General features: G+C 44.6%; 1 protein-coding gene across 5 annotated transcripts in view; it reads left to right on the top strand.

Annotated features, from left to right (window-relative positions):
- The window catches only part of LOC147102990 (C-Jun-amino-terminal kinase-interacting protein 4-like), a 243,550-nt gene that overhangs the window by 85,476 nt on the left and 130,120 nt on the right, over window positions 1-27,954 (top strand). For all 5 annotated transcript variants that reach the window (XM_085964001.1, XM_085964002.1, XM_085964003.1 and 2 more), the window contains exon 3: window positions 1,564-1,634. In XM_085964001.1, coding sequence (XP_085820127.1) covers window positions 1,564-1,634 — 71 coding nt within the window. The remainder of the gene's footprint in view (window positions 1-1,563; window positions 1,635-27,954) is intronic.

The following is a 27,954-nucleotide window of genomic DNA, read 5'->3' on the forward strand; positions in this document are numbered from 1 at the left end:
TGTTTAGACAATGCTAAAGTCTGGTCTTTGAACTTGGTAAAATCTGGGTCAGTACCTCTTGGCGTATTTCTTGCCAGGATATTCAGTGTACTGATGTTCTGAAATAAACTAAGAGTTCGGCTGGTAATACGAATATGTTTACAGTTTAGTGTGTTCAAAGTATATCAACTTTTAGGTGTGGTGTTCAGTGTAAATATAGAGTGACTAGCAGCAATAGTCATTAAACTTGCTTGCTGACCGCAACTAGCCAGTTTTGCTGACTAACCAAAGTACACAGCTGAGATGCGCTGAAGGGAAATCTCCAGCTGGTTTCCATATCACAGAATCACAGAAACCCCACAGTGCAGATAGAGGCCATTTCGGCCCATCGAGCCTGCACCGACACACATCCCACCCGATCCCCGTAACCCCTACACCAACACATATCCCACCCTATCCCCGTAACCCCACGTATTTAATCCCCCTAACACTAAGGGTCAATTTATCATAGCCAATCAACCTAACCCGCACATCTTTGGACTGTGGGAGGAAACCGGAGCAAACCCACACAAACACGGGGAGAATGTGCAAACTCCACACAGACAGTCGCCCGAGGCCGGATTCGAACCCGGGTCTCTGGCGCTGTGAGGCAACAGTGCTAACCGCTATGCCACCGTGCTTATCAATCTCATTGCTCAAGTTCACAGCATAAATGACTGCTCTTTGTACTTGCATAGATTAAATTATTGAGAACACTGAACAGTTAATCAATTTCAGATAACTTTGAAGGATTAGATCTTTATTTTAAAATAATGTAAAATGTGTGATTGCTGAAGCTAAATTCATTTAGTTCAACTATCCACTGCATGTACTTAATAAAATGATATAGTTATGGCAAAAATGTAGCTGGTCTGAGTATGTCTCCATTTATAGTTCCTAGCGTGTGGTTTTTTTAAAGATTTGAGCAGCTAAATAAAAATCACATCCTGTTTAATGCTTCTCGTTGATGCAGAACAGACAGTGGATGTGAAGTGGCACATTTCACCCACCAGGTAGCGCTGTTCTGTGCTAGCATCCAGCTACGACATCAAAGGCTGAACAGTCCAGGAGGATAGAGGGATGATAAGCAGTAGATTTTTATGTTTTTAAAAAAAACCCTTGGCAGCTCTGGGTCTTCAACAATTGAGATGTTAAATGTGACGCATAATTACTGTCGTTGTACTCTATCCCTCCCTTCCTTGCTACCAGTTTTTGTCCTCTCCAGAATGTATTGGATCCTTGCTGATGTTGGCCAGCCTCTGGTAACTTGCCTACGCGATGATGTGAAAGATTAATCACTGACCATTATTATCTTCTTTTAAAAGCAGTATAAAATAGTTTATTATTTGGCCAATTTACCATTCCGTCCAAGAATCTACAAGAAGTGTCACAGTGTGCTTAATTTATTTGATAAGTGAGAGGAGAGGGACCATTAATGCTGGCTCTATATTGGCTGTTGGTTCTTGACTCTGGCTGACTGAAGATGCATGGATTTGTTGCTGGCAGTTTTTGTAAACATTCTAACTTTATAAATGTTTTTTCCAGTTGGTAGATTGGAGGAGCGAGAATCGGAACTCAAGAAAGAATACAATGCACTTCATCAAAGACATACAGAGGTAAGGAGGTGTGTGTAATGTGTGGGCCCTGTTGATTGGAATGGTGATATAATTCAGCGCATTTCAACTTCTTGGATATTTTTGATGGGAAGAAAGAGCTTGCATTTATATAGCTGCCTTCTTGTCCGTGGGACGTCACAAAGCATTTCACACTCAATGAATTTGTTTTGGTAGCCCAGTCACTGTTTTGGTGGCGCATGCAGCAGCCAATTTGTGCACAGCAAGGTCCCACAGACAGCAATGAGATAAATGACCAGTTAATTTTGGAGGTGTGATTGAGGGCCAAGTGTTGGGTCAGACACGAGGGGAACTCCTCTACTTGTCTTTGTATAGAGCCGTGGGATCTTTTACCTCCAGCTGAACAGGCAGATGAGGTATTGGTTTAACGCCTCATACGAAAGATGGCACTTCTGACTTCTAAGATGGCCCTCATCTGTTTGTGATGTTGGGTGAGGGATAAATATTGGCCAGGTCACTGGGGAGAACGCCCCTGCTCTTCCAAATAGTGCAGTGGGATCTTTTATGTCCACCTGAGAAGGCAGACGGGGCCTTGGTTTAAAGTCTCGTCTGAAAGACGACACCTCCTGCAGCACCCCCTCAGTACTCCACTGAAGTGTCTGCCTTGATTTCATGCTCAAGTCACTGGAGGTGTAAACTCTAGGAGACCACGTTGACTGGTGCCGCTATCGGTGCTGCGTTATAACAAGCTCTCGGATTGTTCCCTTTCTGTTGGTGGGCGGGGGGACCGGGAATCATTTTGCTTCTGCTCAGTATCTTCCTATGTTTATTGTTTCTTTTGCGAAATGAAAAATAAATGCTCGTCTACATGCTGTTCACTGACTGAGCTTGTCTACAGCAATGGAAGAATAAAGGAGTTAAATGTATGTAGCACCTTTCATGTCTTCAGGACGTCCCAAAGTCCTTCACAGCCAGTGAGTAACGTTATGTTACTGTTGGGAAGCCAAATGCCCTGCTGCACTGAGCTGTGGTCCAAATGGGCGAGAATCAACATGGGCTCTCCATCCAAGGCAAACCAGCTTCATTGCCAACCCTCAGATTGAAGGGCAGATATTTCACTGACTGAAACGACAGGCCTGTGAGTTGGGTAACAGAGAAAATGGTTCTACACTAGCAGCAAAACAAAGCCAAGTGGGTGGGGGTGGTGGTGAAAGAGAGGAGAGTTTTTTAAAGAAGGGTTTCCAGTGCCCCAACTAGTATTGATTTGTTATGCTGTTAGTTTTCTGGAGTCAGAATCTAATCTGCATTTAAAAGCTGCCATATGTTAGTGGTGTGGCTGATGTGGGTCTTTAATAGGTTGCCTCCATTAATCTTCTGTTTAAATCCTTTGTAAAATGAATCCTTTTGCAGTAATTTTATCTTGTCTTCCATCTTCATCGTTAAACTAATTGTGCCTGTCTGTCTGGTTCTTCAGTTGTTTGGGCTGATCCTCAGATGTGCTTCATGTGAAATTTAATGTTCCATGTGTTTTGTTGAAGTGTACATTCCCTGTACAAAGTCCAACAGGGACACCAAGATGTTTGTGTCGAACTAGACGATGTAAAATGAAGAGACCCTGTAGTTGTGAATGTGACCTGGAGTTTAGGATTATGTAATGTGCTAAAGTAAGATTGACAGTTCTGATTGGTAATTGTCAACGAACAAACCAAATTTCAAGTGAATAATGAAAACCAGTTTTAATTTAGAAATATGCTGAGGTAAAAAAGGGCTGAAGTGAAACTTGTGCCGCTTCCCATGTAGGCTTGTATGTGTTTCTGAGTGAAGCTGTTTTTTTAACCCATTGTGCACCATGACAGAATTGAAGAAGCCAGTTGCATGCCAAATCTCGGATTTAAAAAGTCACTTTTTTACTGCGTTTTGTATTTGAATTGAGTGGCTTGCCCGACCCTCCGATACCTGATCAGGCTGGGCCACGTTCTGTAAATGAGCCAGGCTTTTAATCCCAAGTATACCGTGACGGGGAAAAAAATAGTATGATACACTTCAAACTAAAATGCTTAATTGTTGTCGGGTTTTCCATTGAAGGTATAATTTTGCTATGTATCTTTGTACAAGTCAAAGTGGAGAGACAGATTTCATTGTCCAAAATACTTGATTTTGAAAAAACAAAAGTGCAATGCAAGGGACAGAAATTTGCTCTGCAGTGATTCCGTTTAGGTGCAATAGTAACACTGGCTGTTTGGAAATAAAGCTAACAGCTTTCCTTGTCCTTTACAGACCCTGCCAGGCTTGGAGCAGTGGTTATAATTTTGCTCGTTGCTGCTGCAGTGTACCAGAGAGGAGTGTTGCATGCTTAGTTCTGTGTCTAACTGTTACATAAGAGCATAAGACGTAGGAGTAGGATTAGGTCATTTGGCCCCTCGGGCCTGCTCCACCATTCAATAAGATCATGGCTGATCTGATCTTGGCCTCAACTCCACTTCCCTGCCTGCTCCCCATAACCCTTCACTCCCTTACCATTCACAAATCTGTCCCTCTCCACCTTAAATATATTCAATGACCCAGCCTCCACAGCTCTCTGGGGAAGAGAATTCCAAAGATTCACGACCCTCTGAGAGAAGAAATTCCTCCTCATTTCCATTTTAAAAGTGTTTCCCCTTATTCTGAAATTATGCCCCCTAGTTCTAGATTCCTCCACGAGGGGAAACATCCTCTCTACATCTACCCTGTCAAGCCCTTCAGAATCTTGTATGTTTCAATAAGGTCACCTCTCATTCTTCTAAACTCCAAGGAGTATAGGCCCAACCTGCTCAACATTTCTTCATAAGACAACCCCTTCATCTCCAGAATCAACCTCGTGAACCTTCTCTGAACTGCCTCCAATGCAAGTATATCCTTCCTTAAATATGGAGACTAAAACTGTACGCAGTACTCCAGGTGTGGTCTCACCAACGCCCTGTACAGTTGTAACAGGACTTCCCTACTTTTATACTCCATTCCCTCTGCAATAAAGGTCAACACTCCATTGCCTTCCTAATTACTTGCTGTACCTGCATGCTAACTTTTTGTGATTCATGTACAAGGACCCCCAGATCCCTCTGATCTGTAGCATTTTGTAATCTCTCCCCATTTAATGAATAATTTGCTTTTTTATTTTTCCTACCAAAGTGGATATCCTCGCATTTTCCCACATTATACTCCATTTGCCAGATTCCTGCCCACTCACTTAGCCTATCTATATCCCTTTGGAGATTCTTTGCTTTCCCACCTATCTTTGTATCATCAGCAGATTTGGCTACATTACACTTGGTCCCTTCATCCAAGTCATTAATATAGATTGTAAATAGTTGAGGCCCCAGCACCGATCCCTGTGGCACCCCACTAGTTACAGTTTGCCAACCTGAAATGACCCATTTATCCCGACTCTCTGTTTTCTGTCAGTTAGCCAATCCTCTATCCATGCTAATATATTATCCCCCAACCCCGTGAGCTCTTATCTTGTATAGTATCCTTTCATGTGGCACCTTATCGAATGCCTTCTGGAAATCCAAATACAGGAAACTCTTCGGTATCCGGCACCGACGGGACCGGTGTGTTGCCGGTTGATCAAAACTTCCGGATGACGGAGAGGGTTATCTACCGAGGCTATTTTTAAACCAAGAAAAATTAAAAAATCAAGAAATGTGCAGTATACAGTAATTGGGTACTCACCTACAGAATGTTGTGTTAAATGGATGGTGGAAGATGCTTGATTAAGTACAGTACTGCCAGGTGAGGGTAGTGCAATGCAATGACTACCAGCAGCGTGGGAGACACACACTACCCCTGTAAAATGGCGGATCAGAAGAGACGACCAGCAGCGCGGGAGAGTCAGACTCCTGTTACAGGGGTATTGAGGTGTTCCGACTTCCGACAGCGCCAAGAAGCCGAGTAGTGGTAGTTTGGAGAACTACCCCCACTGACAAACTCGGCCACCGCGGGAGACTCGGACTTGGCAACATTGCCGGTTATTGAGGTGTTGTTTTCGGAGTGAGAATTTTGCCGGTTAATAGAGAATTCTGGATATTTAGGTGCCGTTTAAACGAGAGCTTCCTGTACACGACATCTACTGGTTCCCCTTTATCCACCCTGCTCATTACATCCTCAAAGAACTCCAGCAAATTTGTCAAACATGATTTCCCTTTCATAAAACCATGCTGACTCTGCTTGACTATATTATGATTTTCTAAATGTCCTGCTATCACTTCCTTAATGATGGACTCCAGCATTTTCCCAATGACAGATATTAGGCTAACTGGTCGATAGATTGGGCACTTTGCAGCCTGCCGGACTCAACATCGAGTTTAACAATTTCAGATAATTATCCCTGCCCCCATTTTTCATGCTGTATGATTTTTGCCATTCCCATTTGCAACATTTTATCTTTCCTGCCTCTTACAAAAGCACAGGGTGTTCTTTCTATTCCTTCCTCCCCTCCTAACCCCCTCCCCCCCCGCTGTCTCTGCACCTGCTTAATATCTGTTACATCTCCAGCTTTTTCCAGTTCTGATGAAGGGTCCCAGACCTGAAACGTTAACTCTGTTTCTCTCTCCACGGATGCTGCCTGGCCTGCTGAGTATTTCCAGCATTTTCTGTTGTTATTACTGGTCGACAGTTGCCTGGTTTCTGTCTCCTTACTTTCTTAAATAGGGGAGGTACATTTGCGGTTTTTCAGTCCGCTGGGACTTCTCCAGAATCCAGGGAATTTTGGTAGATTACAACCAATGCATCCACTATCTCTGCAGCCACCTTTTAAGACTCTCTGATGCAGGCCATTGGGTCCAGGGGACTTGTCCACCTTTAGTCCCATTAGTTTGCCGAGTACTTTCTCTGTAGTGATTGTTTTAAGTTCCCCCCCACCCCAATAGCCCCTTGATTATCCATTATTGGGATGGTTTTAGTGTCTTCTACTGTGAAGACCGATATAAAATATTTGTTCAAAGTCTCTGCCATTTCCCTGTTTCCCATTATTAATTCCCCAGACATTTCCTTTAGGGACCAACGTTTACTTTAGCTACTCTCTTCCTTTTTATATACCTGTAGAAGCTCTTGCTGTCTGTTTTTGTATTTCTTGCTAGTTTACTCTCCTAAGCTATCTTCAATCTCTCTTTTAGTCATCCTTTGCTGGTTTTTAAAAATTTCCCAATCCGCTGGCATTTCCCTATTCGCAACATTGTATGCTTTTGTTTTCAATTTGATACCATCCTTTACTTTCTTAGTTAGCCACGGATGGTTCATCCTTCTCTTAGAGTCTTTCTTTCTCTCTGGAATATATCTTTGCTGAGAGTTATGAAATATCTCCTTAAATGTTTGCCACTGCTTTTCTACAGCCTTACTCTAATATATTTCCCCAGTCCACTTTAACCAAGTCTGCCTTCATACTTTTGTAATTACTTTTATTTAAGTTAACCCTGGCAAGATTTGTAAAAAGGATAATTGAAGTGAGAGCAGTTGGAGGGGCAGTAGAATGAAGAAAAGACAGACTAAATTAATAAGCATGCAAGTGAGAATGAACTGGCATAGAGCAGCAAGAAGGAAAGTGATGATGGCGAGCAAACATCAGAGCATCCCCGACAGGACTAGCGCATTGAACTGCCCGAAACCCCCACTGTTTTAACTTTCGAAAGTTGAGTCGAAGGGTACGGATTGTCTAGGGGGTTGTACGTTGTCCCTGGCATTCCCCTCCCCATATTAGAAAGCAGTACTCTTGAAAGAGCTGAACTGATTTTTAATGTTCTTGCAGATGTGGAGACTGTTGAATAGGGTCTCCTCGCTCTGCCAGGCTGCTCCAGTGAAGTTGGTTGCAGGAAGTGTTCTGGAGAGGCTCCATTGCATGAGAAATGGCAACTTCAAATTGGCCTAACTGCTGTTCCAGAGCGGGCCAGTCCTGGGAAATCACAGTGCAGCCTAGAAAATCTGCATTCTGTGATCTTTGAATATTCATTCACGGGATGTGCCCATCCCGAATTGCCCTCGAGAAGAACCATTGTTCTTTTTGTAGCGGTTTGGGACAACTGAGTGGTTCATTAGGCCAGTTCAGAGGTCAACCACATTGCTGTGGGTCTGGAGTCACATATAGGCCAGACTGGGTAAGGACGGCAGATTTCCTTCCCTAAAGGACATTAGTGAACCAGATGGGCTTTTTTTTTTTTACGACAATCCAGTAGTTTCACAGTCACCATTACTGATGCTAGCTTTTTTTAAATTCCGGATTTATTTAATTAACTGAATTTAAATTCCCAGCTGCTGTGGTGAGATTTGACCTCCTGTCTGCGGATCATTAGTCCAGGTCTCTGGATTACTAGTCCAGTAACATAACCACTATACGACTGATCTTCATGGTGCAGGTTCAAGAAGTGGGAACTTGAGAACCATTAACTTTTCAGTTCCTTTTTCTATAGTTAGAACTGGAAGACAAAAATCCATTAAATGTATTTACTGAAACACATTATAGTTATATTAAATGTAGCTGAAAAACTCCATGGTAAACGGAGTATATTTTATTTCCCAGGGTAAACTCAGGTTTTTGCTCCCCAGCTTGTATTTATGCATTGGCTTGGTGGTACCACTGAGTCAGAAGGCCGTGGGTTCAAGACAATATTTATCCCTCAACCAACATCATTCGACAAAATTATCTGGTGATTATCACATTGCTGTTTGTGGGAGCTTGCTGTGCGCAAATTGGCTGCTACGTTTCCTACATTACAACAGTGACTACACTTCAAATACATATTTCTTTATGGCACAGCATAGTTGCTAAGTGACAAAATGTGTACATTTTTGAACAAGTGGTTGTGCACGGTCTCATGAGTCTTTGTTCCACAATGCTTAGTGTTGTGTTGTTTTTCCAAGTGTTGCTCCTGATTTGGAGAAGTAACCCGGCAATTTCTGCTGTGTGACACTGGTGCAATGCTTGCAGTCCTTCATGTTATTTGCGATACTCATACCATCTAGTGACGGAAACCAAGAGCTGCAGCATTTCGGTGCCAAACAGACTGGTAAACCTCCTTTCTGATTCTAACAGTACAACTACAAATAATTGAAGTGTAATGTGAATGTATTGCAAAATCAATGCAGCAACGTCTGAATTTGGATTTTTAAATTTTGTTAGAATTTTACATTACAGAAGGAATCCCAATAAGTTGAAATATTTCTGTATGTACGTCTTCCTTCTCCCGCCCACCCCTCCGTAACAAAACAAAGACTTTAGGCAAAGTGTCATGGCCTTCGGGCTTTTTATTACAATTGAGCAGGAATGAAACTGCATTCATGGGTACAGCACCTTTAAAAGCTCAGTGGCAACAGGAAGATGTAAAGAAGAAATTCTGGCAGTTTTAAGGCCCTGCAGAGCAGCCGAGTTAGCAGTACTGTGACACTAGACAAATTATGTTTTAAAATTATTTCTTTTTAACAATCTTGCTTTGTTTAAAAAAAAATTAAGTGAACTTGAGAGAATACAGCTTTAGTATAGAAATGCCATAGAAATTTAATAAACTTTTTTTCTTAGCTGGGAAGGTTGAGGTGAGATCATCAGCCATGGCTCAGTGGGTCGCACTCTCGCCTCTGAGTCAGGGGGTTGTGGGTTCAAGTCCCACTCCAGAGACTAGAGCTCAAAAATCCAGCCTGACACTCCCAGGGCAGTACTGAGGGAGTGCTGCACTGTCAGATGTGCCGTCTTTTGGATGAGACGTTAAACCAAGACCCTGTCTGCTCTCTCAAGTGGACGTAAAAGATCCCGTGGCATTATTTTGAAGACGAGCAGGGAAGCTTTCCCTGGTATCCTGGCCAATATTTATCCTTCAATCAACATTACTAAAACAGATTATCTGGCCATTATATCATCGCTTTTTGTGGGATCTTGCACAGAATTTGGCTGCTGCGTTTCCTACATTACAACAATCACTACACTTCAAAAAGTACTTAATTGGCTGTAAAACGTTTTGGGACATCGTATAGTTGTGAAAGCCGCTATAGAAATGCAAGTTCTTTCTTCAATATTTGTTTTGAGAAGTTTGAACTGATCGATTGGAATCTTGTGGCTCAAGTTGTATCTGCCATAGAAATTTGTAAAAGCTACTTATGATCTGCAATTGATCTGTGTAAATCGGCCAGTACTGACATTAGAATAGACTGTTCACAAAGCAGTGTGTTGCACTGCAGAGCAAGAACGCCTGAAATGTGGGACACAGTGAGGAACATTATGTAAAATCCTTAACATTGTTCATTGCATTTACTGATGAAAACACTTCTTTCCTGTTTTATTTATGAATTTCTCATCTTTCTGGTATTTAAGCAGACCTCGTGAATTTGCCAGCTCAGATTTTAATCTCGGCAGTGCAGAAATTCAGTCCCACTGCTGTTACAAGAGGAGGGCGTAGAATCTGCATGTCTTTGGTCGTGCTGTTGCATATTGTTAATTCCTCATCATTGCAGTAAAGTTTTAATTGCATTGCCACTAACACAGAATGTTGCCTTTAATGTATTTTCCTTGGCAATTCACCATAAATGGAGATGACATGATTAAGTTATGATAGTGTTAACTGCAGCATGTACAGTATTTTTTGCTGTTTACTGTGTTTTATTTTAATTAATTTTTATCTTGCCGTCCAGCTCATGCCTTAAATAGAATACTCTGGGTTTTCTGCCTCTTTCTTTCCTTGTGTTGGCAAGATGGAAAGATAATTGTAATTATCTGTAAAACTAATCTGTTAGAAAATTTAGTTATTTAGATAATTGCTTGAAAAAGCCATTCTGCTACAGTGGTCCATCACCACTTAAAGTTGCAACAAATAATATAAGTTGTTGCATGATTTGTACATTTTAAATTTCAAATTGTGGAAGGTAACTTTCCCTGCTCTGCTATTTCATTCTCTGTCATTCTTTACTCTGATCTAAAACATAGGGGCCCAACATTCAGACTTCCAAAAGGCATTTGACAAGGTGCCACACAAAAGATTATTGCTTAAGATAAAAAATCACGGGATTGGGGGTAATATTCTGGCATGGATAGAGGATTGGCTATCTAACAGAAGGCAGAGAGTTGGGATAAATGGTTCATTCTCAGACTGGCAATCAGTAACTAGTGGTGTTCCGCAGGGGTCAGTGCTGGGTCCCCAACTCTTTTTACAATCGATATTAACGATTTGGAGGAGGGGACCGAGTGTAACATATCAAAGTTTGCAGATGATACTAAGATGGGAGGGAAAGTAGTGAGTGAGGACATAAAAAACCTGCAAGGGGACATAGACAGGCTAAGTAAGTGGGCAGAGATTTGGCAGATGGAATACAATACTGGAAAGTGTGAGGTTATGCACTTTGGCAGGAAAAATCATAGAGCAAGTTATTATCTTAATGGCAAGAAACTGGAAAGTACTGAAGTACAAAGGGATCTGGGGGTCCTGGTGCACGAAACTCAAAAGGTTAGTATGCAGGTGCAGCAAGTGATTAAGAAGGCCAATGGAATGTTGGCTTTCATTTCTAGGGGGATAGAATATAAAAATAGGGAGGTATTGCTTCAGTTGCACAAGGTATTGGTGAGACCGCACCTGGAATACTGCGTACAGTTTTGGTGTCCATACTTAAGAAAGGACATACTTGCTCTCGAGTCAGTACAAAGAAGGTTCACTCGGTTAATCCCGGGGATGAGGGGATGGACATATGATGAGAGGTTGAGTAGATTGGGACTCTACTCATTGGAGTTCAGAAGAATGAGAGGCGATCTTATTGAAACATATAAGATTGTGAAGGGGTTGGATTGGGTGGATGCAGGGAAGATGTTCCCGATGATGGGTGAAACGAGAACTAGGGGGCATAGTCTTAGAATAAGGGGCTGTTCTTTCAAAACTGAGATGAGGAGGAACTACTTCACTCGGAGGGTGGTAGGTCCATGGAATATGCTGCCCCAAAAAGCTGTAGAAGCTACATCATTACATAAATTTAAAACAGAAATAGACAGTTTCCTAGAAGTAAAGGGAATTAAGGGTTACGGGGAGCGGGCAGGAATTTGGACATGAGTCTAGGTTCGGATCGGTCATGGCCCTGTGGGTAGCGGAGCGGGCCCAGGGGCCGTGTAGCCTGATCCTGCTCCTATTTCGTGTGTCTAATTCTGTTAGATTCAGGAGATGGTTCTGTGATAGTGGATTGGCGGTTAGGATCAGATCAGCCATGATCTTATTGAATGGCGGAGCAGGCTCGAGGGGCCGATTGGCCTACTCCTGCTCCTATTTCTTATGTTCTTATGTTCTTAAGCTTCCCGCGGGCGGACGCCTCCGACCTGTAAAATATCGACGCATTTACCTGGTGGCCCGGGAGGTACGGAGGCTTGCGATCCCGGTCCGTGCGGGCAGAGGCCCACGTATCCCAGGGGCGCGGGCGGTTCACAAGCACCCCTGGGATCACGTGGGACGGCCCAACCAATAAAAGAATGGAATCCCCATTCATACTTATGGGAGTTCCGTACGTTCAGAACTCCCATAAGTATGAATGGGGATCAATTTAAAAAAAAAAAAAAATATACACTAACACATGAAACTTTTTTAAAAATTACATATTTAAAATTAATTAACATGCCATTTAATTAATTATTTTAAACAAATTATTTTTTGAGAAAAAATTATGTTTTAACGGGGCTAAAAATAAACTTAGCTAATTGGACAGGGTTTTTAATGTATAAATGAGTGATCAAATTTTATTTTTCTATTTTGTAAAACTCTTATGCTCTTAAAGCTCTTACCAGGCATAAGAATTTCCCGGGCATTCAGCGGGTGGAGGTTGGTAAAATAGCACGACTCTCCACCCGCAGAGGCCCATCTCCCGGGGATGGCTACAATCTGTCAAGAAGATCACAAATTCCGGGTTTTAGCACATGCGCTTCGCATGCCTAAACCCAGAACTTGTGTGGCCCCTATGAGCACGTACGCACCCGTAGGGGTCGCAAAATACGGCCCAGGAAGTGTCCTGATATCTCATTGACAATATATGTCCAAAAGGAAAGGCAGAGCTGATCTGAGAGCACCAATGATAGGGTGGGACCACAGCAAACTCTCCCCTTTCATATGTGAGTGTACAGTGGCTATTGGCAGTTGTAGCTTGCTCTTGGTATCTTTCAGAATCTTTCCCATTGCTCTGTGAGCTGTTTTGAATGTACAATGACTCAGAAATTCGGGTCGGAGGCTTCCCGCGGGTGCAAGCTCCCGACCTGCACTTACCGAGCACGCCGGCCGTTGTGCTGTGGGCCCGCGTGGAATTCCGATCCTGGGCCTGCTCCAGCTGCCGGCGCGCAGTGCTTGCGTATCCCAGGGGCGCAGTTAGTTTGATGCGTCCCCTGGGATCACGTGGGCCATGGGGAGCCAATCGGAGCAGGGAATGCTCCATTCATAAGATTGACAGGAAGAGCTGTCAAAACTTATAAATACTACGGCCCCAAAACAGCACTAAATCTTCAAATAAATTTTTTAAAAATCACATCTTTAAAATAAACTATAAATTACATGAAATAACTTTTAATCAATAATTAAATTTTTGAAAAAAATAATTTTATTTTCTAACGGGGCTAAAAATAAACTTACCTTGCTTTAAAGTATTTAAAAATAATAAACCTGTGGAAAAAATGTTTTAATTTTAATTAATTCACCACTTGTAAAAAGCCTTACGCCTGCTTTTTAAATGTGTAACTTCTGCAGACTTACCCTCCCGGGAAAACCTGCACAAAAAAAAACGCAAGTTCGATGCGCACGTGCTGCGCATGCGTACGACCTCTTAACCCCTGCTTTCAGGGGAACGGAAGTGCCGGTTTCCCGCGCATGCGCAGTGCATGCAGGAAACCGACGCTTCCATTGGGCCTACGGGTGAGTACCCCGTGCGTACTCACCCGTGGAGACCCGAATTTCTGGGCCAACGTCTCACTCCATGTGGGGGCTTGAAAGTTATGGCACTGCAATCCCTTGTTCTGTCACTAGAGGATGCTCTATTATCATTGCTTCATATGCAGTAAATGAGTTCCATCCCTTCTCTATGCACGCTGTCTATGTAGAAACATCTGTGATGTCGTCACCACGATATAACGGGCCAGATCATGCTGGAAAAATAACGGCGTGACAACGTCGCACGCTGTTTTATTGACGTGCAAATTGGCCAGCGAGTTCAGGCAATGAAGAGATACGCCATGCGTTGCGAATCTTCAGAACTTGCTGGTCGATTTATGCCGCTCCGCTGTTTGCTTCGCACAAATGGCAGCTCACACTTAGCCTTCCCGTTATTTTTAAGACCTTGCTGGATTTGCACATTAATTGCTTATAAAACTTGCCACAGAAAGTTAAGCCTGGTGATAAAGTACCTTTTTAACAACGTGATACAATCACAATCGACCTCTCTGGCCCAGAAATTGAATAATTTCAAGTGTTCAATCTCGTTCCTAATTGTAGTGAATTTTTCTAATATTTAAAAAAAAAAAATCAAATTTTACAAAGTGTTTTTTTCATGCTTTTCCTTTATCTTTTTCTTTCTCTTAATCCAATCTCTAATTCACCCAATTTCCTTCCCTGTCATACCTGTTTCTTTCTCAATCTTTACATCTCATTGATTAAGGAGATAGACTGTTGGTCCCACTGTTGACACGGGTCCCAGAAGCCCCGTTGCGCCAATGACAGCTCGCACTTCCAGCAAGTTATGGTGCACAAACATTTTGATCTGAAGGATGCAGAACAAAGCCTAACTGGTGCTGCGAGAGGCCCCACTCCAGCAAAATCTGGCCCAATGACACCTTGAAAACCACGCTAACGTTTAGAGAACTGTGGGAACAGGAAGGTTGCCATTCCTCTTGAGTGCCACTGCCTGTGGCAACATCTCTGATGGGTTAAATGCCACAAGTGGTGCAGTGCTGAGTTGTATCGGCTAGTGAAGTTCCAGTTTCAATCTCTGCTTGTGATCAGTTTGGCAATTTCAGCCTGGGCGGTGTATCCCTGGTGTGGGAAGTGGGTGGGGATCAATCAGCTCGTGTTCCAATATCTGGTTGCTTTCTTGGCAATGTGCCTATGTTGACGTTGTGCAGCATTAGGCTCAGCTGCAGAGGACCACATTTGTCCAAACAGCATCCCAACACTGTTTAGACCTGCGTACGAAATTGGCAATTCGGCAGAGTACCGAGTGGATGCTGAGGCTCACCGAGGTACTGCAACACAAATCCTTGCCTTCAATAGAAACGTGGGATGGTGGGGGGGGGGCGGTGAAATTGGAGCAAGGGGGAAGAAATTATATGGATAACCAATTGGACGTACAATTTTCTATTTATCCAGGGTGCCTTTTTACGAACCATTTTGCACCACCCCAAAAGAAAAAGAACTCTGCACTTTAGTATTTCTAGCCTCTGGATCTTCTAACCAGCTTTTTAAACTATTAAGCATCATCACTTGTTCAGTAGTCCCTGCTGCCCACCGAGTGAAGATCAACAAAAGTGTAACTAAGGTGAGGACCAGGTAATTATTGTATCTGAAACGAGGGGTGGAACTTTCAACTTCAGCGGCGCCGAGAAACCAGTCATCAGCCCCAGTTACACACCCTTTAATTTTAATCGTTCATGGGCGTCGCTGGCAAGGCCAGCATTTATTGTCCATCCCTAATTGCCCTTGAGAAGGTGGTGGTAGCCGCCGCCTTGAACCGTTGCAGTCCGTGTGGGGAAGGTACTCCCACGGTGTTGTTAGGGAGGGAGTTCCAGATTTTGACCTAGCGACGATGTCAGGATGGTGTGTGACATGGAGGCGAACTTGGAGGTGGTGGTGTTCCCCTGCACCTGCTGCCCTTGTCCTTCTCGGTGGAAGAGGTCGTGGGTTTGGGAGGTGCTGCCGAAGAAGTCTTGGCGAGTTGCTGCCATGCATCTTGTAGATGGTACACACTGCAGCCACGGTATGCCGGTGGTGGAGGGAGTGAATGTTTAAGGTGGTGGATGGGGTGCCAATCAAGCGGGCTGCTTTGTCCTGGATGGTGTCGAGCTTCTCGAGTGTTGTTGGAGCTGCAGTCATCCAGGCAAGTGGAGAGCTTCTTGATTTTTCTCCTCTGTTAAAGTCAGTGGAAAGAAAACTGATCGGGCAGGGTGTGTACCTGGTGCAGATGCGCTACCGCCCCGTTTTACCCTCCTGCCAAAGTTGAACGTTTCGCCCTAGGTTTCTTGGTCTCAGTGTATGATCAGTATATTGGAAAGGGTCATTGTATGAATGGCATCCTCTCCTGTTTTATAGCGTAGATTCCCTCTCGCGGAAAGGAGTTTGGTAAATTGCTCACAAGAATTCTGATTGCTCATTCAAAAAATTGCTATAAATTGTTGAGAAATTAGCTGTATTGTGACAGAAAGCGGCAGATTGGTAGTGGATTTGTCTTTGATTTAGGTGGAATGTAATTATATCCAGAGATTATTTTTTGGTACAATCCCTAAATAATTCTAGTGATGTTACCAATTTTCTTGTCCATATTGGTGATTTAAAAAAAAATGGTTCCACTGTAGAGTACTGTTTACAGGGAGTGGCAAAAATTCAATGAAAGGGAACTTGACTGCAATTCCAGAGTATCTGTCAGCCAAAGAATTTTTCCCATGAAACGTTGTGTAAGGGTTCCTCAGAATTTGGCACGGGAGTTTGTACAAAATGCTGGCAGATTTGATGGACGTCCGAAGCAAATTGATGCAGTTCAGTATGAAAGCACCCTGTTGCTGGAGGTCACTGCTTTGCCCCATGCATGCATATCAAGAGTCTGAGCTTCAGATGAATCTATGGTTAGCGGAAACTGTTTTTTAACCTGCTCTTTGCTGTAACTTGCTGAAACCTTGTTCCATTTCTTTTCATCTTTGGTCCTCCGTTGCCTTTTCTGTGTCTTAAGTAACTGGTTCCTTCACGATTGTGCGTGCGTGCGGAGCTTGGGGATTTAGAGGTTAAGCCGCATAACCAGAGCCGTCTGTATTTTACATGCGCATGCCTTAGTTAAGTGAATGTGATCTGCTACCCAGTTCACAAGCAGATCAGCGTGAACAAAGACATCCATCTCTGGAGAAAAGTGAGAGATTAAGCGACACATAACAAGAAATAGGAGCATGGCTGATCTTCTACCTCATCTCCACTTTTCTGCACTATCCCCATATCCCTTGGTTCCCTTAATATTCAAAAACCTATTGATCGCTATCTTGAATATACTCAATGACTGAGCCTCCACAGCCCTCTGGGGTAGAGAATTCTAAAGATTCACCACCCTCTGAGTGAAGACATTTCTCAAGGACACCCGGGTCCCTCTGAACACCCAACATTTCCCAATCTTTCACCATTTAAAAAATACTCTGCTTTTCTATTTTTCCTACCAAAGTGGATAACTTCACATTTCTCCACATTATATTCCATTTGCCATGTTCTTGCCCACTCACTTAGCCTGTCTATATCCCCATGAAGCCTCCTTGCATCCTCCTCACAACTTACATTCCCACCCAGCTTTGTATCATCAGCAAACTTGGATATATTACACTTGGTCCCCTCATCAAAATCATTGATGTAGATTGTGAATAGCTGAGGCCCAAGCACTGATCCTTGCGGTACCCCACTAGTTACAGCCTGCCAACCTGAAAATGACCCGTTTATTCCTACTTTCTTTTCTGTCCGTTAACCAATCCTCAATCCATGCTAGTATATTACCCCCAATCCCAATGAGCCCTAATTTTGTTTAATAACCTCTTGTGTGGCACCTTATTGAATGCCTTCTGAAAATCCAAATACATCATATCCACTGGTTCCCCCTTATCTATTCTGTTAGTTACAACCTCAAAAAACTAACAGATTTGTCAAACACGATTTCCCTTTCATAAATCTGTGTTGAGTCTGCCCAATCCTATTATTATTTTCTAAGTGCCTTGTTACCACGTCCTTAATAATAGATTCTATCATTTTCCCTACTACTGATGTCAGGTTAACTGATGTCACACCACCTTCAAATTCTATCACAATCGTAGGAAGGAGAATTGGGTCATCCAGTTTTAAATTGATTACATGTGGCAGAGCAACTAGTCTTGGAAGTGTAAGATGTTGGTAGGAAAGATTCTGTCATTACAATTACTTCAACATGAAGGCTATGGGGGACGCAAAATCAAAATGAATCATGCTGTTGAATAAAGTTTGGGTATTGAGGTGGGAACTATCATTATATAAGCATTTCCCCTCTAATGGTGTGGGGGGAAGCACCTCTCCTTCCCCGTCCTCCTTGTTGGCTCAGCTGCCCACACCGGAGCCAAGGTCTCGAGGAGTCTTTGGTTAGGGTTGTCACGGCCACCCTTGCAGCTGCTTGTTTAGGGAAGCATCCTGACTGGTGCTGAAAGGGCTTTGTTATAAATCATCATGAAGAAACGACTCATGAAATAACGCTGGACGGCCAGCTGGTGGCGCCGTCCAAGGAGTATAAATACTCGGGCGTGGGCCCAGTTTGCCCAGGGACATTTTGTAAGACAGGAACTAGTGAAGTACAACTAGACCTCCATGTTCTGAAACAAGTTGATTAAAGCCTTGCTTTATACTCGAACCAAGTGCGTAGTGAGTTTTATTACGGCAGGCTTCTTCCCTGATTCGCTATACAAGCCCCCAGGTCTGAAGTGGGAACTAGTTATATACAGTTATGCTGCTTAACCTCTCAATCCCCAAGCTCCACAGTGAAGTTTTAAATCCAATTTCTCCTCTCCTGGTCATGATTCATTCTTGGCTGCAGGGTGAGTACACAGCCTATTCCTGAGCCTCAGGCCTAACAGTTGCCACTCTGTTGTCAACTTGGGGCTTTGAAGAAATTGGTGCCGAGAAGCTGCTTGAATCACCTGGCCTGGATAAGAGGCCACTTTCATTTTAAATCTGACCGTAGCTTTTCACTGTAGCCTTTTGTCCTCCTGTCTTTCTGATGTGCAGCATTTGATTGAAAGTGGGTGAAAACTTTGTGATATCAGGCTGCAGTGTTTCTCAAACCTATTCTGCTGTGAATCCCCTCCCACCCCCCCCCCCCCCTTCCCTTTCTGGGAAACTTTGCCTTAAACAATTAAGAAAGCTAGCTCTTCAGTCTGTTGGAATTCCCCCAATTTCCCTAGCAATTGTATAAGTCTTCATTCTGAGCGCCCCTCTTTCTTAAAAATGCAGTATTCTCTGGTGTATTCTGAGTTTAGGGCATTGGAGCTTTTGGTTGTTCTACTTCCTCAATCATAATTGATATGCTAATCTCTCTGTTAAATTCTGTGAAGTATCCCTGACAACATGGTCACAGGCTCAAGAATACTTTGATAATTGTCTCTTGTGAATACTGATGAGAGGAATTGACGAAAAAGGTCATAGATACGCTCCTTCTCTTCCACCAGTACGATACCCGTTTCTTAAGGGGCCCTGCACATGCTGTAACGCTTTCACCCCTGTTATTCTACCCAAAGACACTCCTTTCACTGGTGCCCAATTACAATTGTTAAAGAAAAAGTAGATTACTGCTTAAGGTATGTGTTTGTGTATACATATTCCTTCTCTCCACCTTTCCCTGGCCACCTGCTAGCCATAGCTGGGAGGGTGGGAGACTGCTTCTCGGGCTGTCAAGCTATCGTAAAACTAATATTGAAATTAACTTGCGAGAAATGATCAGATTCCAAGAACTTTCTGTTGTAGATTTGAACACCATTGCAAGCTGCTGCTTCTCAATAATGCCAGGAATTTATCAATCTAGTGTTGCTCGTTCCGGCTATACACTAAAATTACACAGAACATTATAAATAGTTCTGCGGTTAGTGTCAATTATTAGAACTGCAGTTACGTCTGCCTTATTCTTGCCTAAATGAGACAGGACAATTTAGAACACTTGATTTGTCCTACATGGTCCGATGTTGGTGAGAAGGACTGTTTTGATGGTGTATTTATAACACAAAAACCATGGCCCAGTTGGGCCAAGGTGACTTGTGTGCAGTTTTTGTTTGTAAGGTATATACGTTCTGCTCATTCCTGTTTCATACCCTGGCCAGTGAAAATCTCAATGAATATTTCTGGAATTTGTTTTTTGGAAAGTAATTGTTTATCAAGTGCCCCTGATGGCACATCTGGTAAAGCCAGTGTGTAATGGAGCCATGCTGATCAGTCGGTGAAATTCCAGATGTGTGCTGAATTTGCTGGTCTACAATTGGCCTCCAAGCCTTGGCTAAGAGATCAACGAGCTAGGGTTTCCTCATTGCTGTCCCTTGACCCCTGTCCGGTGAGGACAGGATTGGGCTCCCAGGATGGATCGCTTGCAAGCATCCACTGTCGCGGTTCACAGAGTGGCCACTTGGACAGTAACTACTTCAGCAAAACTCTGTGGCTTAAGAAGTGGGTGGAATTGACCGAAAAAAAGGACTTCATGATATTTCATAGTTCAATTACCTATAACTGTGATAAATCTATTGGCCTCTCCCTCAAAGATTGGCGTTCTGATAATCCGTGTCATCGAACCGAGTAATCGGACTGCAAAACATGGCAGATTGACCAATTAGTGTGAGGTGAAGGCCTATAAAATTGTCAAATCAGCAATAAATAACCACACGGCTCTACAAACCATGCTGTGGGGAATGAACAATCCTACTGCACGCGCTTTATAAACAGTGCAGCTTTTCAAAGCATCGAAACAGTGCATTGCTTCGTTCAAATCTTTATCCTGAAAATAAATAAAAGAGGCGGACCAAGGGTTCCCACCGTTTCTGGGCATCTTGGTACCAACCGCCCTCGAACCATTCGAAGGGAACAAGAAGCCTTTATAAGGACAGTCTGTTAGCAGCCTGTATAGGGACTCTGAGAAACAAAGAATGGGCTGAGATAGTGCTGAATGTTGCATGGGGCGCAGTGAGAGTGAGAGAGTGTTCCTTTATTGGCCTTCAAAGCCCCCACTTTTGCCAGGCAGTGAGAGAAACAGTGTCATGGTGTCGGACTGAGCATCGGGACTGCGTAGGTCTGCATGCAGCTATCCATGTTTATTTTAGGGCGGCGGGGGGGGGGGGGGGGGGCGGTGAAATCCATCTATTTCAAAGGACGCAGAGAAAAATAGTTTTATCTTTGAATTTGATTTTTTTTTGCCCAGCACCAACATGATCGACTTCCCCTCCACTTTCTCTTTCTTTTCCCCTCTCTCTCCCCTTCAACATTTCTTGGGCTCTTTTTTTCCAATGCTCTTTCCTGCCCAAACCCTAATTTTTCTTGCGTTCACACTTGCTGCAACACTTCAAGGGGAGTCGATGCTTGCCTGCCTTCAACCCAGGCCTCCACCCCCGAGCATCTTCCTCTCAGCTGGTGCATGATGGCTTTTATCTTTCTGTATGCACCCTCACCTTCCAAAAAAAAAAGGTAAAAAGCGGCAAATTGAATCACTGAGTAAAAGAACACGTGAGCAGCAGGCTGCAATCCCAAAGTAAGCCTGCTGGATTTGCCAGGGCTGGCAGCGGGCAAGATAAAAAAAATCTGGTCTTTTTGGCTTTAGCTAATCTGGCAAATTTACTTTTGAGGTTTCTGTCAGCTGGACGGGACTTCCGCGTTGGGAGCTGATACCAGCTCCAAAATAAAACCAGCTAAAGACATTCTACAGACAGTCACATCAACACCTACCACATCAGACAATGTGTCTGCTCTGTCTCCAGACAGCTTGGATCAGAGGTCCTGAAAGCCTTTCTTTGTTTAAAGAGAGACTAACAGCAAGAAACCATGCCTCTCTTAACACAATCAAATCACGTGTCGAAGAGGGAATGTATTTCCTCCTCCCCTCTGCTAGAGGTGATGACTCTTGCTGGGGTATCGCTCTGCGGGTGCCAGCTGCCCTCCGGTACGTCGACCAGGTGGCATTTCTCCATAGGTGAGCTTTGAAGTAGAGTGTCAGCAGGCTATTTTACCATGGGAGTATCGCAGCTGAGTCTTAACCTTGTAGCCCGAGTCTATACATTTGCAGCTTGAAGCAGAGGTCACTGGCTAGTGATGAGGACCTGGAGCGCTGTATTTTCTGTTCCCCCCGAGCCCGGGAACACTGAGGATAACTGTAGCACCCTCACCACTGGCCAAACTTAAACATTGGGCCAGAAATTGGTGAACGGGGCTTGCCACGCGTGCAAGCCCCGTATATGCACTTACCCCGCGCTACTGCCGATCAGCTCATGGGACGCCTGGACTTGGTGTTTGAAAAAGAAGAATCCCGGGCAGCGTATGACGTCATGCCGCCCAGGAGTGCAGCCAGCGCGAAGCCAGGAGCGTGCAGTGCAAGTGAGACACGCCCCTTGAGGTCTCAGTTTCACTGGACACGCCCCCAATGTTTCTGTCAAGCTGCTAAGCATTTTTACATGCAAAGCAGCAGTTTAAATAGGTTTTTGGAAGTTTTTTGAAGATTTTGGTAACTTTTATAAACTTTTTTAAATGTTTACATTATTTTGAGTAATCTGAAGTAGTTTTAAAGAGAATTAAAGCAATTTAAAGACTTTTAAAAGCCCTAAAAGAATTTTTTAAATTCCATTTATTTATTTGGCAATGTCGTCGTCATACGTGTCTTCACACTGTTCCCTTTGGGGAACTGTATGAAGTGGTGGAAGGATTTATGGCCATGATTAACGCTCATTCCGTGACCGTAACCATCTTTGAACCAGCCATTAGGGCGGTTAGTCCTATGGCGGGAGGGTTTTACGGGCTCCCACAAGCTATACAAGGAGGGGGGTGCCACCCACACCCACGGACGCAAATATCCCACTGGATGTCAACCCAGAATTTAGAGCCGGAGCTCCGACTCCACTTGCCGGGACTGTCTGGAGCGGGGTTCGAAACCCTACCCTGATCTGGCCCAGCGGCGGGGATCCTACCGCTATGACAAAGGCCCAATCCGATTAGCAACGTGAAATGGCAGCATAGGGCTCCAGTCACGGGGAGGGAAAAGGCGCAGGAAACGTATGGGTGTCACCTTTTGTGCGGAGTGGGCCTTTTGCGTAGCAGTAAGCATCCCCGCCGCTGGGCCAGAAGGAGTAGGGTTTTGAACCCCACTCCAGACAGTCCCGGCAAGTGGAGTCGGAGCTCCAACTTTAAATTCTGGGTGGACATCCAGCGGGATACTTGCGTCCGTGGGTGTTGGTGGCCCCCCCCCCCCCCCCCCCCCCCCCCCCTCAGATGGGTTGTGGGAGCCCGTAAAACCCTCCCGCCATAGGACTAACCACCCTAATGGCTGGTTCAAAGATGGTTACGGTCACGGAATGAGCGTTAATCACGGCCATAAATCCTTCCACCACTTCATACAGTTCCCCAAAGGGAACAGTGTGAGGATACGTACGATGATGACCTCTTGCGCAATGCACCTCCTTGGACCCTCAGTCGCAGATGCGAGGGGGCAAGTCGTGCAATTGTTTAAATTTTTCATTTTATTGACATGTAAAATGTTGGCCCAGTAATTCCCTTCCAAATGCGCGAGTACGGTCGGGGTACTTACGCATCTGGCCGGATGAAATGCCGGTTTTCAGCATGCACAGTGCATGTGGGGAAAACCGGCATTTCCTGTCCTCTGAACGAAGGGGTTCAGAGGCAGAACGCGTGCGACTGCACAGGCAGCGCGTGCGCAGTATAATTCGCCGCTTTCATTAATGCTTTCAGTGAGGTCAAGTCATTACAACTTACACATGAAAAAAGCATGGGTACAGTTCTTCCAGAGGCTGCGGAGGAAGATATTTATTATCGTGGAGCTTCTGAAAGTATGTATGTTTGCATATATTCCTTTGCGTGTTATGTATATATTCCTTTACTTATGTGTATGAATGTATTATTTAATTATGACTTTCAGAGAAAGTAACTTATTGGAAAATCATAATTAAAAACATACATTCATACACATTAGTCAAGGAATATAAAACATACATACATATACGTAAAGGAATATATGTGGACATACATACATAACTCATTCTCACATTCCATTCACACAGCCACAATTGCTCCTTCTACCTACCGTTCTGAAAACCCTTTTTAAAAAAAAAAAAAAAAAATTTTAACTTTAAAACTTACTTAAAATTTCTTAAAATAACTTCCCTCCCTTTCCCAAACAAAAATATTGCATTTCAGAAGCTCCACGATAAAATATATCTTCCTCCGCAGCCAATGAATAACTTTACACTTGCTCTTTTCAAGTGTAACTTCTAAGGACGTAACTTCTAAGGACTTACCCTCACGGAATCCATCATTGAAATCCACAAAGTTCACTGCGCAAGCGCTGCCTGTGCAGTCGCACGCGCTGTGAATAGACCTCTGGTCTGGAAATGCCGGCGTTCCCTGCATGCGCTGTTCCTGCTGAACGCCGGCATTTCCAACGGCCAAATGCGTGAGTACCCCGACCGTACTCACGCTTCTGGCTGCGAATTTCTGGCCCATTAAGTAGCTCAACCCAGACCAGCAGTAGAACACAGGAATCTTCTAATCTGCGTAGTTGATTACATGCAATATGCTGCATTGACTCACTGGGAGTGAGACTGTTTTGATGAGATTTCCTTATCTTGCTTTGTATAAAGAAAATGTTTGCCACAGAAGTTTACAACACGAATGGTCCATTGTATCTGTGTTGGTTCTTTGGCACAGTTCAAAACTAATCCCTCAGTCTTGTTGTTCCCGCCCAGCCGTCTGCTTCAAATATTTTTTAAATTGATGGCTGCTTGTCACTGACTCACCAACCAGAGGATGTAGTCTGTCCCCATTCGTCCCAGTAAAACCCAGCATTTTAGAAACCTATTAAATCCCCACTTAGCCTTCTCTGCTCCAGTGGCGATAGTATCTCCAGTCTCTCCTCGAAGCTGTAGTTTCCCATCCATGGTATCACCCTGGTGAGTCCACACTGTACACGTTCTATGGTTTTAAAGTTTTTTCTATAATGGAGGACCCAAAACTGCACAGTCTCCTAACTGTGGCCTAAACATCGCCATGTACACATCTTTCATTACTCCTTTACCCTTGTTCTCTATTTATAAAACCCAAAATGTTACAAAGTATTTACAGCACACAAACAGGCCATTCGGCATAGAAACATAGAAGATAGGAGCAGGAGTAGGCCATTCGGCCCCTCGAGCCTGCTCCGCCATTCAATGCGATCATGGCTGATCATGCAATTTCAGTACCCGGTCCCTGCTTTCTCCCCATACCCCTTGATCCTTTTAGCCGTAAGAAATATATCCAACTCCTTCTTGAATATATTTAATGAATTGGCCTCTACTGCCTTCTGTGGTAGAGAATTCCACAGGTTCACCACTCTGGGTGAAGAAATTCCTCCTCATTTCTGTCCTAAATGGCCCACCCCTTATCCTTAGACTGTGACCCCTGGTTCTGGACTCCCCGACCATCGGGAACATCCTTCCTGCATCTAGTCTGCCCAGTCTTGTCAGAATTTTATAAGTTTCAATGAGATCACCTCTCATTCTTCTAAACTCCAGCGAGTACAAGCCCATTCGTCCCAATCTCTCCTCATACGTCATTCCTGCCATCCCAGGTGTCAGCCTGGTGAATCTTCGCTGAATTCCTTCCATGGCAAGGACATCCTTCCTCAGATAAGGCGACCAAAACTGCACACAATACTCAAGGTGTGGTCTCACCAAGGCCCTGTACAACTGCAGAAAGACATCCTTGTTCCTGTACTCAAACCCTCTTGCTACGAAGGCCAACATACCATTTGCCTTCTTAACCGCCTGCTGCACCTGCATGCTTACCTTCAGCGACTGGTGCACAAGGACACCCAGGTCTCGTTGCACTTCCCCTTCTCCCAATCTATTGCCATTCAGATAATAATCTGCCTTCCTGTTTTTGCCATCAAAGTGGATAACCTCACATTTATCCACGTTATATTGCATCTGCCATGCCTTTGCCCAATCACCCAACCTGTCCAAATCATCCTGGAGTTTCTCGGCATCCTCCTCACAGCACACACGCCCATCCAGCTTTGTGTCGTCTGCAAATTTGGAGATATTGCATCTAGTTCCCTCGTCTAGATCATTAATATATATTGTGAATAGCTGGGGTCCAAGGACCGATCCCTGCGGTACCCCACTAGTCACTGCCTGCCACTCGGAAAAAGACCCGTTTATTCCAACTCTTTGCTTTCTGTCTGCCAACCAGTTCTCTATCCAAGTCAATACCTTGCCCCCAATCCCATGTGCCTTAACTTTACACGCTAATCTCTTATGCGGGACCTTATCGAAAGCCTTCTGAAAGTCCAAATATACCACACCCACTGGTTCTCCCTTATCTATTTTACCAGTTACATCCTCAAAAAATTCCAGTAGATTAGTCAAGCACGATTTACCTTTTGTAAATCCATGTTGACTTTGTCCGATCCTGTCACTGTTTTTCTAAGTGCTCTGCTATTACATCTTTTATAATGGACTCTAGCATTTTCCCCACTACCGATGTCAGGCTTACCGGTCTGTAATTCCCCGTTTTCTCTCTACCACCTTTTTTGAATAGTGGGGTAACATTAGCTACCCTCCAATCCATGGGTACTGTTCCAGATTCCATCGAATGTTGGAAGATGATCCGCAATGCATCTACTATTTCCAGGGCCACTTCCTTAAGTACCCTAGGATGTAGATTATCAGGCCCTGGGGATTTATCGGCCTTCAATCCCATCAATTTCCCCAACACCATTTCCCTACAAATACTGATTTCTTTCAGTTCCTCCCTTTCATCAGACCCTATGTTCCCCAACATCTCTGGGAGGTTATTTGTGTCCTCCTTTGTAAAGACAGAACCAAAATATGTATTTAATTGGTCTGCCATTTCTTTGTTCCCCATTATAAATTCCCCTGATTCTGCCTGTGATATACCTATCAATTCCTCCAATAAAAGGCGAAGAGTTACGAAGGTGACTAAAGGTTTTTATTGACTAAATAACAGCCCACTCTCGTGGGTGATCCGATCCAAGCAGGAGGAATACCAGCCAGTCGCTCACCTTTATACCTGGCCTGGTGGGTGGAGCCAAGGCGGAGTCGGCAGTGGTCATCCCAGGTATAGCAGTGTGGCAAGAGGCGACCTCGTACCGTGATACAATAGTGGTCAGTGATACAGTTATAACGAACAGTGGTGAACAGTGCTAACTACTAACAGTGATACGATAGTGAACGTGGTTTACCACATTCACCCCTTGTTTAGAATTAAGTCCGGCGGGGTGAAGTGTACTACCAATTCTGGTAGGTCAGTCTGTCCGGAGGCTTCGTAAGCCTCTCCGATCGCCGCAGCGGTGGTGTTGCCTTATCCGGTGCTGGTGCCTTATCCGGTGTTGATGCTGGTGTTTGCGTGGTCGGCGAGGGCTCGTGGGGTTCCGGCATGCCGTCTACCTGGACTGAGGTTGGGGGGGGTGGTGGCGGTGTTTCCGGATCGGCTGAGGGTGCGAGGTCTCGTAGGGAGACAGTGTCCTCCCGCCCGTCTGGGTACGCCACGTAGGCGTACTGGGGGTTGGCGTGCAGGAGGTTCACCCTCTCGACCAGGGGGTCCGTTTTATGGGTCCTCACGTGTTTCCGCAGCCAGACCGGCCCCGGGGCGGTCAGCCAGGTTGGTAGAGTGGTTCCCGTAGTCGACTTCCTGGGGAAAACGAACATTCGTTCATGGGGGGTGGTGTTAGTGGCCGTGCAAAGTAATGACCGGATGGAGTGCAGCGCTGTCGGGAGGACTTCTTGCCAGCGGGAGGTTGGGAGGCCCTTAGCCTTTAAGGCTAAGAGGACGGCCTTCCATACCGTCGCGTTCTCTCTTTCCACCTGACCGTTACCTCTGGGGTTGTAGCTGGTGGTCCTGCTTGCTGCAATACCTCTCTCTAGGAGGAATTGCCGGAGTTCCTCGCTCATGAAGGAGGAGCCCCGGTCGCTGTGTATATAGTTCGGGAACCCGAACAAGGCGAAGAGGGCATTCAGGCACTTAATGACCGTGCTACTGGTCATGTCGGGGCAGGGGAAGGCAAAGGGGAAACGGGAGTACTCATCAACGATGTTGAGGAAGTACACATTACGGTCAGAGGACGGGAGGGGCCCCTTAAAGTCGATGCTCAGGCGCTCGAAGGGGCGGGTGGCCTTGATCAGGCTTGCTCGGTCCGGCCTATAGAAGTGCGGTTTGCACTCCGCACAGGTCTGGCAGTTCCTGGTCATGGTCCTGACCTCCTCGATGGAGTAGGTCAGGTTGCGGGCCTTAATGAAATGGTAGAGTCTGGTGACTCCGGGGTGGCAGAGCTGGTCGTGGAGGGTCTGAAGCCTATCGATATGCGCGCTGGCGCATGTCATTCGTGAAAGGGCATCAGGGGATTCGTTCAGCTTGCCTGGCCGGTACAAGATCTCATA

The sequence above is a fragment of the Somniosus microcephalus genome, chromosome 21 (genome assembly GCF_052327205.1).
Source record: "Somniosus microcephalus isolate GS21.2 chromosome 21, FLI_Smic_1.0, whole genome shotgun sequence".
In the NCBI taxonomy this organism is placed as follows: domain Eukaryota; kingdom Metazoa; phylum Chordata; class Chondrichthyes; order Squaliformes; family Somniosidae; genus Somniosus; species Somniosus microcephalus.